Source organism: Pseudonaja textilis, chromosome Z (assembly GCF_049901715.1).
Source record: "Pseudonaja textilis isolate UNSWEBS1 chromosome Z, rPseTex1.2, whole genome shotgun sequence".
Taxonomy (NCBI): Eukaryota; Metazoa; Chordata; class Lepidosauria; order Squamata; family Elapidae; genus Pseudonaja; species Pseudonaja textilis.
This window is the reverse complement of record NC_142008.1, coordinates 85519555-85534762: the sequence shown is the minus strand read 5'-3', so window position 1 is coordinate 85534762 and position 15208 is coordinate 85519555. Positions and strand designations below refer to the sequence as shown.

The window sequence follows — 15208 nt, the reverse complement described above, 5'->3', positions numbered from 1 at the left end:
AGGACAACTGGGGGAGGGAAAAACCAGAAGGAGTTGAGATGAACCCAACAGGGCTTAATTCTAGCCATCTCTGGGCTCTTCCCATTTCACTCCCTTTCCATCTTCCACATTAATAACTCACCTCCAATAATAACTGCAACCCAGCCATCATCGTGGATGTATAAGAAGTCCACTACAACAAGCATAAAGAAAACATACAATTAAAATTAGATTTGATATACTCCTCCACCTTCAGCTCTTTGATTTCATTGGCTCCATCCCTTCTTGGATGGTCTCTTTTCCCTTCATAAAATCGCCTTAGCCATGAAAGCCAGCTGGATGACCTTGAGCCAATCATTCTCTCTCGGCCAACCCAGCTCACAGATGGTTGCTGTGGGGGGAAATAGGAGGAGAGAGGTATATGGCATATTATTTCCAAATTTTGAGAGCCATCTCCTCTCCTCCTAGCTATCCTACATGCTTTTTCTGCCAAGGCACCTGGAGAGGGGAGGGATATGTCTGGCAGGTTCTTCTAGGAGCAAACTCTTTGCCTTCCACATGCAGAATACCTTCCATCTTCAATCATCCTGCCTGTTATCTCAAGATGATGCACGTGGTTCCTTTTATTTGATTATTGCTACTATAGGACTGCCTCTCTCCTAGTTGAAATATCATTGCATCTGTTTGAACAAAGTTCCACACTCAGATTAAAAAAAAAACAGATGTACCCCATAGTGAAGTTCTTGCCTCAAAAAAAAAAAAGAACACTCTTCCTTTTTGGGATTATAGAGTAGGCACTCCAGGATAATCTCAAAGGCTCTTTTTCAAGAGGTAATTGGAATTTCTGTTTTTTTCTTTGAAGAGGTTTCACTTCTCATCCAAGAAGCTTCTTTGGCTCTTGGATGAGAAGTGAAATCTCTTAAGAGAAAAACCAGAAAGTCCACTTAGCTCTTGAAAAAGCACCTTTGGGACAACTGTGACCTGGATGACTGAGAATCTCCTTAGATACTCCAGGATAGGCCCAGCATTTTCAAAATTGTCGTGTTAAACTGCCTTACCTGGATCTATGTACCATGGATCAAGCTCAGGAGGCACTTTAATGTAGGTGGAAGGCATAGAGGCACAGTTGGATTCTACCAGCTTTCCATTGATGGTGTAAGGAATGATGGGATTGTTGCCAGTAGAACGAAATATGGTTTTCAGGGGCACAATGCTGTTGAACTTCACCCCCGAGATGCAACCTACGAAACCTGGTGTATTGTATTTCTGGATTTCAGGATCAATCACTCCTGTCTCTGCAGACAAAAACAGAGAAGAGGACCAGATTAAGACTACTTGCTTCATTCTTCTCTTCCCCTTTTAATCACACAGAAAAAGCCTGAATTGAAACGAAAGGTTGAGGATGGCGAGATAGAAAAAAATATGGAGGGAAAATCCTTCCTACTTCTACTCTTATAATGAGCACTATCCATTTGAAAATGAAAGGCCTATGACAGAGGTCTCCAAACTTGGCAACTTTAAGATTTGCATAGCTGGCTGGAGAATTCTGGGAGCTGAAGTCCACAAATCTTAAAGTTGCCAAGTTTGGGGATCCCTGGCCTATGATAAGGGCTGTGAAAACAGTAGGAGTTGCTGTGATCCTAATCTGGAGGATATGGGGAAATTATTTCATTATCTCTTGGAAGGCAAAGAGGGTACGCATTGTTCAGATTGTCCACATGGGCAAAAAACAAGATTCAATTCAGAACTGGGTGAAAAAACAAGATCCTACAACTTGATTTTTTTTTCTCTGCCTCTTCTCACAATTTTTTTCAAAGTTTTAGCAAGCTTCTTTTGTAAATCCAATACAGCCAAAATTATGCATGTCATTCTCTTGGTTTCTTATTTCTATATCCCTTTTAACTGTTAAGATATCAGACATAATATTTACAATAATGAGACATCAGGAAAACAAGCTCCCCATTTTTCTGAGCATTTTCCACAGCTTAATGTGACTGATACATTCAATGAAGCACAAACTGAGGGTTGTTTTTTTTAATGTTCTTTGGCTTTCTGAATTATCCAGAGGGCATCAGCAATAATGTTTTGTGTTGCTTAACCTTTTCTAAAGCCAGCTTGAGCATCTGGTATCTCCTTTTTCCATTAATTCTTGGATGTTCTAATTTGGATGGCTATTGCATGTGTGGATATGAAGGTCTAACCAGGTCAGGTGTATTATATGTTGTGTATGTGCATGTTCTCTCCCTTCTATTATATCTTGTGGGGGAGGATATGGCAGGCTGCATATGCTGCCTTCTGCATCATAAGGAGCCTCTGTGGCGTAGTGGTTAGAGTGCAATACTGCAAGGTACTTCTACTGTAGCCAGCTGCCTACAATTTGGCAGTTCAAATCCTACCACTCAAGGTTGACTCAGCCTTCCATCCTCCCAAGATGGGTAAAATAAGGATCCAGATTGTTGGGTGCAATATGCTGACTCTGTAATCGCTTAGAAAGGGCTGTAAAGCACTGTAAAGCGCTATATAAATCTAAGTGCTATTGCTATATAACCAGGAAGTGAGTTGTTAGATGTTAGATCCTTCCAAAAGTATCACTGCATTCTACAGGTTCACTCTTTGGATGTTAGACCATTTTGATTTCTTTATATTTTTAAATAATTCTTTTAATCTGCCCAGTAACAAGCTATCCTAGCAACAGATTACAAATATAATAGTGTGTGAATGTGTGACAGAGAAAGCGAGAAAGAGAATGTGTGTTACAAACTTTCATAGACGTGGTGGCATCTAACCAACTGTGGGAAATCTTGGGGGGGAAAGCTAAACAGGCTCAAACTTAATCAGCACTTGGATAGGAAATCACCAAATAATCTCAGGTTTATAAACTAGATTGAGAAAATGCTAGGAAACTGCAAACATATCCCAGAAGAAGGAAGTAGCAAAGCATTTCTGGGCAGTTATCAATAAAACCACTATTGTCACAAAGTCTTCGTAGACACAATTGTATTGTCACCGTGTACACAAGTAGCTCTCAACTTACAACCATTTGTTTAATGACCGTTTGAAGTTACAACAGCATTCAAAAAGGTGACTTGACCCTTTTTCACACTTATGATTGCTGCAGCAGTGCCATGGACATGTGATCAAAAATCAGATGCTTGACAACTGGTTCATATTTACGACGGTTGCAGTGTCCCAGGGTCATACGATCACCTTTTTTCAACCTTCTGACAGCAAAGTCAGTGGGAAAGTCACTTAACAACTGTGTCACTAACTTACCAAATGCAGTGATTCATTTAACAACTGCAGCAAGAAAGGTCATAAAATGGGCAAAATTCACTTGATAAGAATCTTGCTTAGCAACTGAAATGTTTGGCCCAATTGTAAGACGAGGACCACCTGTGTAGAATCACTTTTTTATTTTGTTTGTTAGTTTTCTCCATTCTGTTTTGGAACTGATATTGTTTTGCTAAGAGGACACTGCTATCCTACAAAGAAGATACAGAGGATAGGAAACAGAAGAATACAGAAAAATGAAAAGAAGAAAATAATTCAAATTCGAAGTTGAAGATAAAGATGCATAGTGCTTTAGAAACATAAAAAGAGTTGTAATATGAGATGAGGGATGAAATGAAAGCCTAAGAAAATGGCAACGGGCCTAGGGGCATCAAGAATGGGCAAGACCTATTGTTCTTACTCACCCATAAAACGCCCAAGATAGAGTGCCTTGGGAGAATCAAGTTTGCTGTCCACAAAGACAGAGAACTGATTTATCATGAGAGGATAATAATCCAACTAGATGAGAGAGAGAGAGAGAGAGAGATGAAAGATATTAAGGAGATTGTCTAAAATCCAAAAGAAAATTATACAGACTTATACACAAATGCTTTCAGTTCAAAGAAAACCTATTTCCCACTAAAAAGAGAAAATTTTACTACCCTCTTCTATATTTAATCAAGAATTATAAACCTATCCCATCCTTTTTTTTATTACACCCATGTGATGGATAAAAAGCTGTAGATACCTGTGTGTACAAAGTCCGATTGACACGAGTAATATTGATTCTATGTGGCTGCCCATCAGCCACTGAGCGTGTGCTCAAAGTCAAGCTGAAAGGGAAGATCCCCAGTTGATAACGTAGCTGTAGTGTACCTATGAGAAAAGAATTAATAGTACAAGGTGACCAAGAGTTTAGTCCCTGCACCCTTATGTGGCAGAGTCAGAGGAAAATCACCACTACTGAGAACACTGAGAAGATAGAATATAATTTCAGATTATTAAGTGGAATTTTCTACATTTAAGAGGCCAAGACCTTTGCTGAATCTGGACAAAAGATTCACCAAGCAGTCCATTTTGCTTCCAACATGTCCCTCAGTACTTTTGGGAAATTAAATACAATATCTACACAATTTTTTAAATTATCTCTAACAACCACCAATAATTTCTTTCTTAAGCTTGAAAAAAACACCTCTCTCTAAATGACCATCACTGTATCGTACAGCACTCACTTCTATAATAGTGCAAAAAATAGCAGTGGCGTATTTTGCACTGTTGGTTAAAAATAAAATCTGTTCACTTAAGATATCTTGTTTTCTAACTTTCCAACACTCTTTAAGACAAAATGACCAGAGGAATGTATCACTGGAAGACTATAATATTACTGCACAGTTTCATCCGTTTAATTTTCGATCTATTTCTTAATGGTTTCTAGGGTGGACCCTGCCTTTTTATTGTTTTCATTTACTCAGCTCAGAAAGATGTTTTAGTAAGAGATCTGCCAAGAGTTCCCCAAGGAAAGCCATCATAGAAATAAAACAAAAAGTAAACATATGTTTTGGGGTGATGTTTTTATTACACAAACCGCATTTCTTTGGGAATATTACAAGAAATGCAGATTTTTTCCCCCCAAAATTATTTTCTTTTCAGGGAAAATCCATTCAGAAGCTGACGAAACAGTCATTCGTCAAACAATCTAAAGGTTGATCATTGGGAGTATCCTGATGAAATGTTCTTCCCATTAAGTAGGACAATCTGACATTTTTAAGTGACCTCTCTAAATCACCATGTGAAAACATTCTGGAATGTTTTGGGGGAGGCAGTGGAGATAATGCCTCTTTCTCAAGGTCCTGGAAGGTGAGAAAGGACTCCCACCCTTTCTGTTGAGAGGCAGGAAGGGAATGGAAAGTAAGTGCAGAAGAATGAGGCATCGACTCCAGAAAGCGTCCGGAAGCTATGCAAGTCATGCTTACCATCCTCACGGATCAAAATGGCCATGAAGTCATGGACAAAGGTGCTGACATAGAGAAGGACTGCGGGGGCTGAAGTGGTGCGGAAGCTGAGTCCCACTTCCTCCCCTGTCACATTGTAGCCAGGGAGTGGCTGAAGTGGTTGATGGAGCAAGTTGGCAAATTCCTGTACCACAGACAATGGTGTTGTTAGGATATTATAGCGCACCCACATGCCTTGTTCAAAGTAGGCACCAATGTCTGCCAAGAAACAACAAAATAAGACAACAGTTAAGGGAAGACAAAATCCAAGCCAGGAAAAAAACCTGCTTTCTTTCCACCTCCCTTGTTACTCAAGCTCTTTTGCAAAGCCTTCTCTTTCTTTCTGGCCTTGGTGGCTTCCTGCTAGCATAGCCAAGTATATCCAAAAAACATCAAGGTGAAGAAGGCTGCTGAAGCAAATTATGCCAGCCCTCCTGCCCTTAGTCCCAGATCTCACCATGATTGCAGAAAGGTCCTTCAAATGCAGAGACTGTGCAGTTGCATGTGTAGTGGCTGTAGTGCTCCCAGCAGGTGCCATGATTCTGGCATGGTATCAAGGGGTTTCGACAATGTCCAGTGCAGTTTACCAGAACCCCTTCTGTTTCATTGGCTTTCCCCTCCAAGTTTAGGGTCACCCCATTCATGTGCAAACCTCGCAAACACCCCAAGAATGGATGCAAGTTGTATTCGGCAGATCCTACAGAAGGAGAAATAAATGGCTGTATTTAGAAACAGAAGTCCAGCTAGCTTAATCAACCCTATCTTGCTGTGCAAACTGTTGCAATAGGTTTCAACCAAATATTTTTGAAAAATCATTGGGGTGGATCCTGGACGTTTCAAAAAGGCCTGTCTTCTTCTGTATAATCCAGTAGCTCTTCAGACTTCATACACTATTGAAGAACATGTTTTGTATTTCTTCTTACCTACTGTCATCAAATATATTGGGCGATTCCAATTCTAAGAACAATGATAGGGTTTGCTTTTAAAATGTTCCACCTTTCCCAAATTAAGAAAATGCTTCTGTCCAAAATCCTGTTAAGCATATATTATTTAGTTGATAAAAGGTGGATCTGGACCCACTGGAAGGGATTTTATGTCTTATTTACAGAAATGATTTCTAATTCACTGTTGGTAAGCAGAACAAAATGAATCAACTCTTGCCCTAAATATACTTTCTAAATATACTTTTGTCCTAAATATACTTTTAGTATACTTTGTTGAAACAGATACACCCAGGACTAATTAGATTTGTAAAAAAGAAAAATCTACGCTGTTCACGCAATAAAAGGAAATTCCAAGATTCAAAATTCTACACCCAGTACATCTTGCTTTGCATCAGGTTCTGCATGTGCATCTCTGAATATTATTGGCTCTGCTCTCCACAAAGCCTAAAAGTTCCTATCACCACCATAAGTAAAACTGAGGTAAATGTATGTTTCCATTATGCTTAATGGGAAACAGAGAAAAACCATTCTTTTTAAATAAGTTATATAACAGGCCTAAGCCATTATATACCTAGATGCTAATTATTCCCTGCAAAGAAAACCCATGTGCTTTAGTTTAGTTCAAATATATTTTGTTTGCTAGGCGCTGGAATTTCTTTTCTATTTTGTGGACAATTGATGGTATGATTGTACAATAACTGTGTTCAGTTTTATATTGCTTTCAGAAAATATAGCCGTTTTGGCTCAACTAGAAACTTGGCGTACCTATTTTGCTCACTGTTTTGGTACCGTGATCTATTTGGGGGAGTGTGGAACACTTAATTATCTACATGCTGTCTAGTCTGCTGTTAGTTCCTCATAATCCATAGCCTTGGTTCTTCTGCCCTCTACTGCTTTACTGCGAGTTAGTTCTTTCAGTCTTTTTGGTTAGACACCCAAAGATTGTGTATTTTGTTTATTTAATCAATTAGTTAAAATATTTGTACGATCGCCTGCTTTAAAACACAACTTTGGGTGGTTCCCAACAACAAAACCCCAGAACTATTTAAAAAAACATAAAATGATAAATTGTAAAACAAAAACCTGGTCCTTCAGTCATTCCCTTGGGATATCTTAACAACCTATCCTCTCTATTCCAGTGCCTGGATAAAAAGTCAGGTCCTGATAGTATTCCAGAACAGTTGTCACCAACTGGTGGGCTGCGGCCCACTGATGGTCCATGAGAAAATTTTGGTGGTCCGCAGAGAAATATCACTCCCACAACATCCCCCTAAGCAATTAACCCAGGATGCGCGAGAACACCGCCCACATGGCCAGCCTGTGGGAATACAAAGCTTGAGTCGGAACAACATGAGATAGTGAGGGGAGGCGGGAAAGGGCAGAGTGGGGAAACTTGCCTGGCCACCGGGCTGCTTCTTTCCAGTTCTTTCTTCTTCTAAGCAGGTTAGGAATGTGGCTGCCTTGGAGGGTGTATCTGTCTGTCTGTGTGTGTGTGTTTGTGTGTGTGTGTGTGAGAGAGAGAAAGAGAGACAGAGAGAGAGAGAGAGAGCTCTGTGTTAGATCAGATCTCTCTCTCCCCCTCCCCCTGAGAACGGAGCTCAAAAGCAGGAATGTGGCTGCCTTGGAGGGGGTGGGATGTGTGAGGGATCTGTGTGTGTGAGGTGGGGCTAGATCAGATCTCTCTCTCTCTCTCTCTCTCCCTCCTTCCCACCAACGTCAGCAAGCCACCATCAGTCAAAATTCATACTAGTGGTCCCCAGGATTTAAAATTATGAGTTTGGTGGTCCCTGAGCTCCAAAAGGTTGGCGACCCCTGTTCCAGAAGACTAAAGGAAGTGGGACTTCCTCTCACCTGTGGCAGGATGTTCCATAAAAAAGGGGAAGCAACAAAAAGGCAGCTCCCGAGGTGCCACTACAATGGGATGGGCCTAACCCCTGGGCCGCAGCCTGTTCAGTACTGGGTTGCAGAAGCGGTAGGTGAATGTGCTTGTGCTCTATTTGTGTGAGCACACACACCTGCTGTTTGTGCAGAACTATTGTCTTCCACCACCGCCACCACCACCGCCAATCCACAAAGCTGGAAAGGTTGGGACTATTGCACTAGATGGAAAAATGGATAGGCCTACCTATTCATTCTACTGAGTGGGGGCAAATATTCATACAGAGAGGCAAATAACCTGATTCTATGCCATGTAGAGCTTTAAAGGTGATAGCTGGCTATTTGAATTGCACCCAAAAGAAAAGCTGAGAGCTGGTGCAGCTTATCCAAGAGAGCTGTACATTCAAATTATTTGCTCCATCACAGATTTTTATAATTACATATAATTCATTTACTGAGTAATAGATACTGTCCCTTCAGAAACTGGACTCACAATCTGAAATTTGATGTTCTATTAATCAAAAAGTCCTTTTTCAATTTATTATTTTGATTAGCTTTCATAATTATTTCACAGGGACGCTTTAAAATTTTTCCCTCACATACATATGCACGTGAACATTCTTACTCACCCACATAGAGCGGTTTAGTGAGGTTCAGATGGATAAAACTCTGGGGCGGAGCTGCTCTCATCACCCAAGGAAACCAGTCAACTTGTAGCCGAGCAACTTTAACATTGATCTCTGCTTTCACTTCATGCCACTCGTTATCATTGAATGGCATCTCTGAGTGCACTGTTAAATTCTCATCCCCATTTCCAATGTTATAAGCAAAGACCAAGTCTTGAGAAGCTATGAAGAAGTGAGAGAATTAAAGAGTTACAGAAGTAAAATTGAATTCAATTGTTCCGATATCCTAATCTCTTCCACTGTATAACACATCACTAAGAACATTACAGAGAATCTCCTATTTCAACAATTTACCTTATTATCAGTGCCATTAATCCCCATTTAGGCAAAAAAACAACTACAGACAGCTTTATCAACTTTTATGTTAAAAGCAAGTTGGAGAAGGCTTGTCCTTTGATTTCCTGCCAGCCCACATGTCAGTGATTAGCAATACTATTATAAATATGCCAGCAAGACTCTTGGGAGTAGCAGTCTCAATGATTTAGTCAATTAAGTCCAAGGACTAATAAAAGATGCTATATTATGTTCAAAGAAAAATGTATGCCCCTTTGGAGCCTAAATTCCATACTGTTGAGCTCCATGCGGATAAAGTTCATCGGGCCCACATTCTCTAGGAAAGTGCCTGTTGGTGCAGAAGTCTTGAAGAAGAAACTGATATCCAGGCTGAAATTGACCTTGAAGGTAGGAAAAAGCAAAGCTGCTCCCCTGATGAAGGTTACTGTATTCCAGGAGTTGCCTGCAAATCATAAAAAAATATAATGAGAAAATGTTTGTTTTATTGTATTTTAGACTCAGTTGACAATTTAGTTAAGGCATATGTATGTATGTATGTAAGTACGTACGTACGTATGTATGTATAAAAATTAAATGGATGCTCAGATCACTTTATGTGGCTGTGTGACTCCAGTTGGCTTACAAGATAAAAGCCTAATACAAAATAAAAAAGTAATACCTCCCCATCTTCCTTCATAATTACAATCAGATGAGTTTTATGATGTGCTCCATCCTACTTTGAGGTCCCCAGGTCTGTTAGTAAAACCAGATTTTCAGGGCCTTGCAAAAGAGTTTCAAAGTGGACACCATTTTTTTTTCTCCGCAGGGATAATGTTCCACAAGGAGGGAGCCACTACGGAGATCCTTCTACATGGACCTCCTTAGGAGAGGGGACCCATAATACTCCTTTCCTCCCCACTTTGGTGGATTGGGTAGATGTGGCTGGGAAAAGAAAATCTTTAAATAATTTGTTCCCAAGGCATTTAGGACTTTGAAATGGACCCAGAAGCAAACTGGCAGACAATGCAGCTCCTGCAAGAGAGATGACACATGGGCACATTTAGGCCTACATAAAACCATGCAGGCCACTGCATTTTTAACTAATTGAAGCTTCTGGGCAGTCCCATATACAGCATGTTGCAATAGTCAAGAAGGCAACATGAGTGACTATGAGCAGGGATGAAGCAGAAACGTGTGTGTGTGTGTGTGTGTGTGTGTGTGTGTGTGTGTGATTTCAGCAAGGGATTCGACAAAGTAGACCACAACCTACTTCTTAGTAAGCTAGAAAAAAGTGAAATAGATAGCACCACCACTAGATGGACTCACATCTGGCTGGCAAACCATATTCAACGAGTAGTCCTTAATGGGTCTAAGTCTACATGGAGGGAAGTAAGCAACGGGGTGCCACAAGGTTCTGTCTTAGGCCCAGTACTCTTCAATATCTTCATTAATGACTTAGATGAGGGAATAGAAGGGGAACTTACCAAATTTGCAGATGATACTAAGCTGGCAGGAATAGCTAACACCCAAGAAGATAGGCTCAAGATCCAGATGGATCTTGACACACCAGAATACTGGGCCGTATCTAACAAAATAAAATTCAATGCAGAGAAAAGTAAAGTCCTACACTTAGGCAAGAAAAATCAAAAGTACACATATAGACTGGGTGAAACCAGGCTCAATAGCAGTAACTGTGAGAGGGATCTTGGGGTCTTAGTGGACAACCAGCTAAATATGAGCCAGCAGTGTGCAGCAGCAGCCAAAAAAGCTAATGCAATCCTAAATTAACAGAGGGATACAATCAAGATCAAGGGAAGTACTAATACCACTCTATAAAGCCTTAGTAAGACGACACCTAGAGTACTGCATCCAGTTTTGTTCACCACATTATAAAAAAGATGTTGAGACCCTAGAAAAAGTACAGAGAAGAGCAACCAGGATGATTAAGGGACTGGAGACTAAAACATACAATGAACAGTTGCAGACTCCTCCCAGGAGTCCCTACATGGCCTATTTTAGATGCAGGTATGTGCAGGGCATGCACAGAAGCGCACAGAGAACAAAAGTTTGGGAAGGCCGGAATTGGGCTCATTTCCAGCTTCAAGAGAGCCTCCAGAGCCTGGGGAGGTCCTTTTCGCCCTCCCGGAGGCTCGAGGGAAGCTTCTGGAGGCTGAGGAAGGCAAATTCCCCCCTGCCGTGGTGCAAGAGGCCAACTTGGCCACGCCCACCATGGCCATGCTCACCCAGCAAGCAGGCTAAAATTTTTGAAGCCCACCGCTGATACAACCCATAAACCTGAGGACTCCTGTCCCAGTCTAAGAGATCCACACAGAAAAAGACCATTACATCAACTCCCACTCTGTCCACTACTCACGGTCTCCATAGCAACGCAATGGACCCACATAGAACTGAGCCTCTGATCCAGTACGGTTTGTATCACTCACTACAACTTGCGTGACTGGAAGATGGTCAACAAAATTCAGCAGCCCTTTATCTGCTCGCCTGGAGTAGGCAATAATAAACAGGCCCTCATCATTTATTAGAAATACTCAGTTCACAATATATCATCACCCAGAACCCTTTGAGAGAGGATGGAACCAAATCTCACCACATCAAGTGTTCAGCATCACAGTTGCAATAGAAAAGGGGATTGGCACAACTCTTCTCCATGCCACATGCACAGCGCCCCAGGCCTGGAGGAGAGCCTCCCCAGTAATAATGACGTTCTTCATTTCGTCCCATCCAGAAACTTAGAGGCATCCCAGCTAAGAGAAAATAAGGTAGAATTCAAATTGGATAGAAAAGTCCCCTGCTGATTTAGACCAAAAGCTGCACCTAAATTCTACAGAAGTCATCAAGTTGTTTTTAAGATGATCATAACTTAGTTGTGAAAAAACATGTTATCTCTTTCATTTGGTAAATCGCATAGTTCACATTGCTTTTCTCAATACCACAATTGATTTCATTGCACATTTATTATGTTCCCTAACTCATCTTTTCCCCCTAAATTATAAAAGTCCAACACTTAGCCCTCACTGTTCAGCTGTGATGGGAACTCTCACTCCTGGAATTCCTAGTACATCTAGAGCGTGGAAAGGTGGGAAGGTTTTTTTTAGTAGAGAAAGATCCAGCTTCTTAATGAGTTTTTTCAATGACTTTCAGCTTTAGTCATTTGTGTTTACAATAGGGCAAACAGAAAGGGCATTAAAGCACATTTTTAGCTGATTAAAAATAGATGAAACATTAATATACCCATTATTTTGTTTCAATCCCATTCTTAGTAATTCCTAGTATGGAATATATATCATTTTTTCTCCTTTTCATACTGTGCTTATTGATCAGAATTCCAAGTTCTCTCTATTCATCAGAATTCCAAGTTCTCTTTCCAGTTGTATCCTTTCTTACCTCACACTGCCAAATTTTGTGACTTACACTGCCTATTTGGGAGATATATAAATATCCTTTGAATGGCTCCTCAACTTTCTCTCAGCTGAAAAGCAAAGTAAGTTGTCCAAAATGAACAGCTATAATAACTTCTCAATATATATTCTTAGCTCCAACAGGAGGTAATATTATGTAAATCAGGGTTGGAGTCTTTTGTGCTCCCTTATTTTGCTTGTTTGCTTGTAGATGTCTGCTTGTTACCAATTAGGTAACATCATCAGTGCTACCGAGTGTTAGGTTTGCTCACTAGTGAGTTTCTCAGCTCCCTAGTGAGTAAGAGAGCAAACTCCACACTCACTAGAACTGATGTTAGTAATGAAATGCCAGGAAACGAAGAGCCAAGTTCAGAGGGCAGCAAGGAATCCAAATATATTCCAAGTTCTTGGCTCAAAATATGTGTGCAAATCCATACCATCCATAGAATAAAAGAAGGTCATACATACTCACTCTGGGTGTTGAGTAGGCGAGAGAAGTAACAGTGGAATTCTATCTGCTGCTCACAGTACTCAGAGGCATTTGCCAGGGCTGATACTTCCCCCCATGATGCATTCCAGTAGTCAACTGTGCCTAGGAAAGGCCTTTCTGGGCTATAGCCTGATACTTTTGTGAGCCAATGACGATTGTGACGAACAATGGTCCATGCACGGTCCTCTGGAAAGTACAAGTGGACAGGCAACAGTTCAAATTGAAGATCACCTCCATCTAGTTGAAAAATTTCCAGATGTGCTTACTTCAAATCCCAGAATTCCCAGACAGAATGGGCATTACTGAAAAATCCGGGAGTTGATGTCCACACATCTAGATTGCCTGAAAATTGGGCACCTACAAGATACAACTGCCTTTTCTCTCTTTCATGTTTCTGAATAACTTCCCAAATTTAATTGGAGCCAATTTCCAAATCTCTAGGAGAGAAGTTCCTAGAGCATTTCAGTGTCCCTGACATAAGGGGAAAGGCTGAATTCCCATCCATTACCCGTACCTCTCATGTCACAATATACAGTAAAAGGTTTGAGAGGTCCGCTGCCATCTGGATCAATGGTGTAGTTCCCAGACACTTTCCCCCTGATTCGATAAGCTTCACAGCTTTCCTTGTAAACAGCTAAAAGAGAAAGAAGGAAGTGAAAAATCTATCCATGTTCAGAAGCCCTTTCAATCCTCCCTCACTCGCCCCTTCAGGCTCACGAGTATGGCAGGTCTCTCCCATGTATCCCGTCAAGTCACAGAGACAAGTGAAGTCATCCCAGGATTGGATGCATCGACTGCCATGTTCACACATGTTGGGGGTACACCTGGGACAAAAGAAAAAGCGAGTTATCAGTGGAACTCTTCTACCAGCCCAGATCTACGTTTTTGAGAAATGTGGCTCCTTTTTTCCTGATCCATGTGCAAGACACTTGTTCATAAATTTTCAGACGTTATAAAATATTCAGCTATCTGTGTTACAGTTAAAATTGCTCCTATCAACACCAAACACCAAAGGCGGGAAGCTCCATGGAGCATCTAAGTACCACATAAAGAAATTCTTTAGGATTTCTGCAAAACTAATACTTATTTGTCTCTTACCTTTATATTACCTATTCTGCAAAACTAATACTCTTACCTTTATTTTACCTAACTCATAGCAGCTTAGAGCAGCTAATTTTATTTATATATTTTTGTCATTATTACATCTACATGCTCCTGACATCCTGGGCTATGCAGACATTGGCAAGATTAAAACTTGCTTAGATTCAGCTACCTCCTTTTGACACATGAAGTGGACAGAAAGATTGTTCAGCTAACAATGACCTACAGCCTATAAGATCACCAGACTAATGCTACAAATTAGAAGACCTTCTTGGATCTCTCAAATTAGAAGACCTTCTTGGATCTCTCAGTAATCTCTCAACTGAGAGATTATGTCCACCCAGACTTTACTTCTCACAGATATACCTGTCAGTGATGCCACACACATTGAAGTACACCTCAAAGTATTTGCCGAGCCGATGCTGACGAACCATGTCCAATTCTATCGGCTGGCGATCCACACTGACCATCCGCATGCAGCCATGAAAAGCTGTCTGATTGGACAGGCAGCCAGTTCGTAGTGCTGGCTTGGGGCACCCTATAGAACATCAGCCCAGCCATACACACAAAAGAAAGAAATACAAAGATTATATTTACCTCAGTGGATTAGGTCCATATTCATTTGTATTTAACAAATAATGGGTCCCAGGGGACACTGATTGCTATGGTCCTCTAATCCCAAATCCAGACAATGAAACCAAAAAATGTTTTGTGGAAGTAAAATGTCATAATTTTCAATTAATCATTAGGGTTGTTTAGTGCAATTTTGTCTTGAATGCAAAAGGGTGCTTTAGAAATATGGGAGTGCGACTGCCATACGACTGTCTATTTGCAACTCTTTAAAGAGATGTGCTTTTTCCTAGGAACAAACAACAGGATCATTTATCCTGCTCTGTTCATAATCCTGTTTTCCATTACCCTGAAATTATTTAAATACTGTACCTTCAGGCTTAACCATCCAGTAATTCCAATTTACAGCTTTAAATTAAAATCAAATAAAGTACTGATTCTGAAAATCCAAATGCTAAATTGTGCAAAATTGACATGCACATAGTGTGGTTGCTCTGTATATCTGGAAAGCTGTGCATCCCAAGCTTTACAGATGCTTTAATATTTCTTTTAATGCTTATTTTTAAGATCACTATACCTACAAAACTCACTCCTAAACAGAGAGAAG

General features: G+C 40.6%; 1 protein-coding gene across 2 annotated transcripts in view; it reads right to left on the bottom strand.

The window, feature by feature from the left end:
- CNTNAP1 (contactin associated protein 1) overlaps window positions 1-15208 on the bottom strand; it is a 46727-nt gene that overhangs the window by 2904 nt on the left and 28615 nt on the right. For both annotated transcript variants that reach the window (XM_087915876.1, XM_087915877.1), the window contains 14 exons: window positions 14398-14569; window positions 13648-13754; window positions 13445-13564; window positions 12913-13116; window positions 11630-11786; window positions 11396-11523; window positions 9317-9484; window positions 8692-8910; window positions 5698-5937; window positions 5223-5459; window positions 3998-4125; window positions 3675-3768; window positions 1038-1274; window positions 122-172 (listed from right to left, as the gene is read on the bottom strand). In XM_087915876.1, the coding sequence (XP_087772002.1) occupies window positions 122-172; window positions 1038-1274; window positions 3675-3768; window positions 3998-4125; window positions 5223-5459; window positions 5698-5937; window positions 8692-8910; window positions 9317-9484; window positions 11396-11523; window positions 11630-11786; window positions 12913-13116; window positions 13445-13564; window positions 13648-13754; window positions 14398-14569 (2262 nt within the window). The remainder of the gene's footprint in view (window positions 1-121; window positions 173-1037; window positions 1275-3674; window positions 3769-3997; window positions 4126-5222; window positions 5460-5697; window positions 5938-8691; window positions 8911-9316; window positions 9485-11395; window positions 11524-11629; window positions 11787-12912; window positions 13117-13444; window positions 13565-13647; window positions 13755-14397; window positions 14570-15208) is intronic.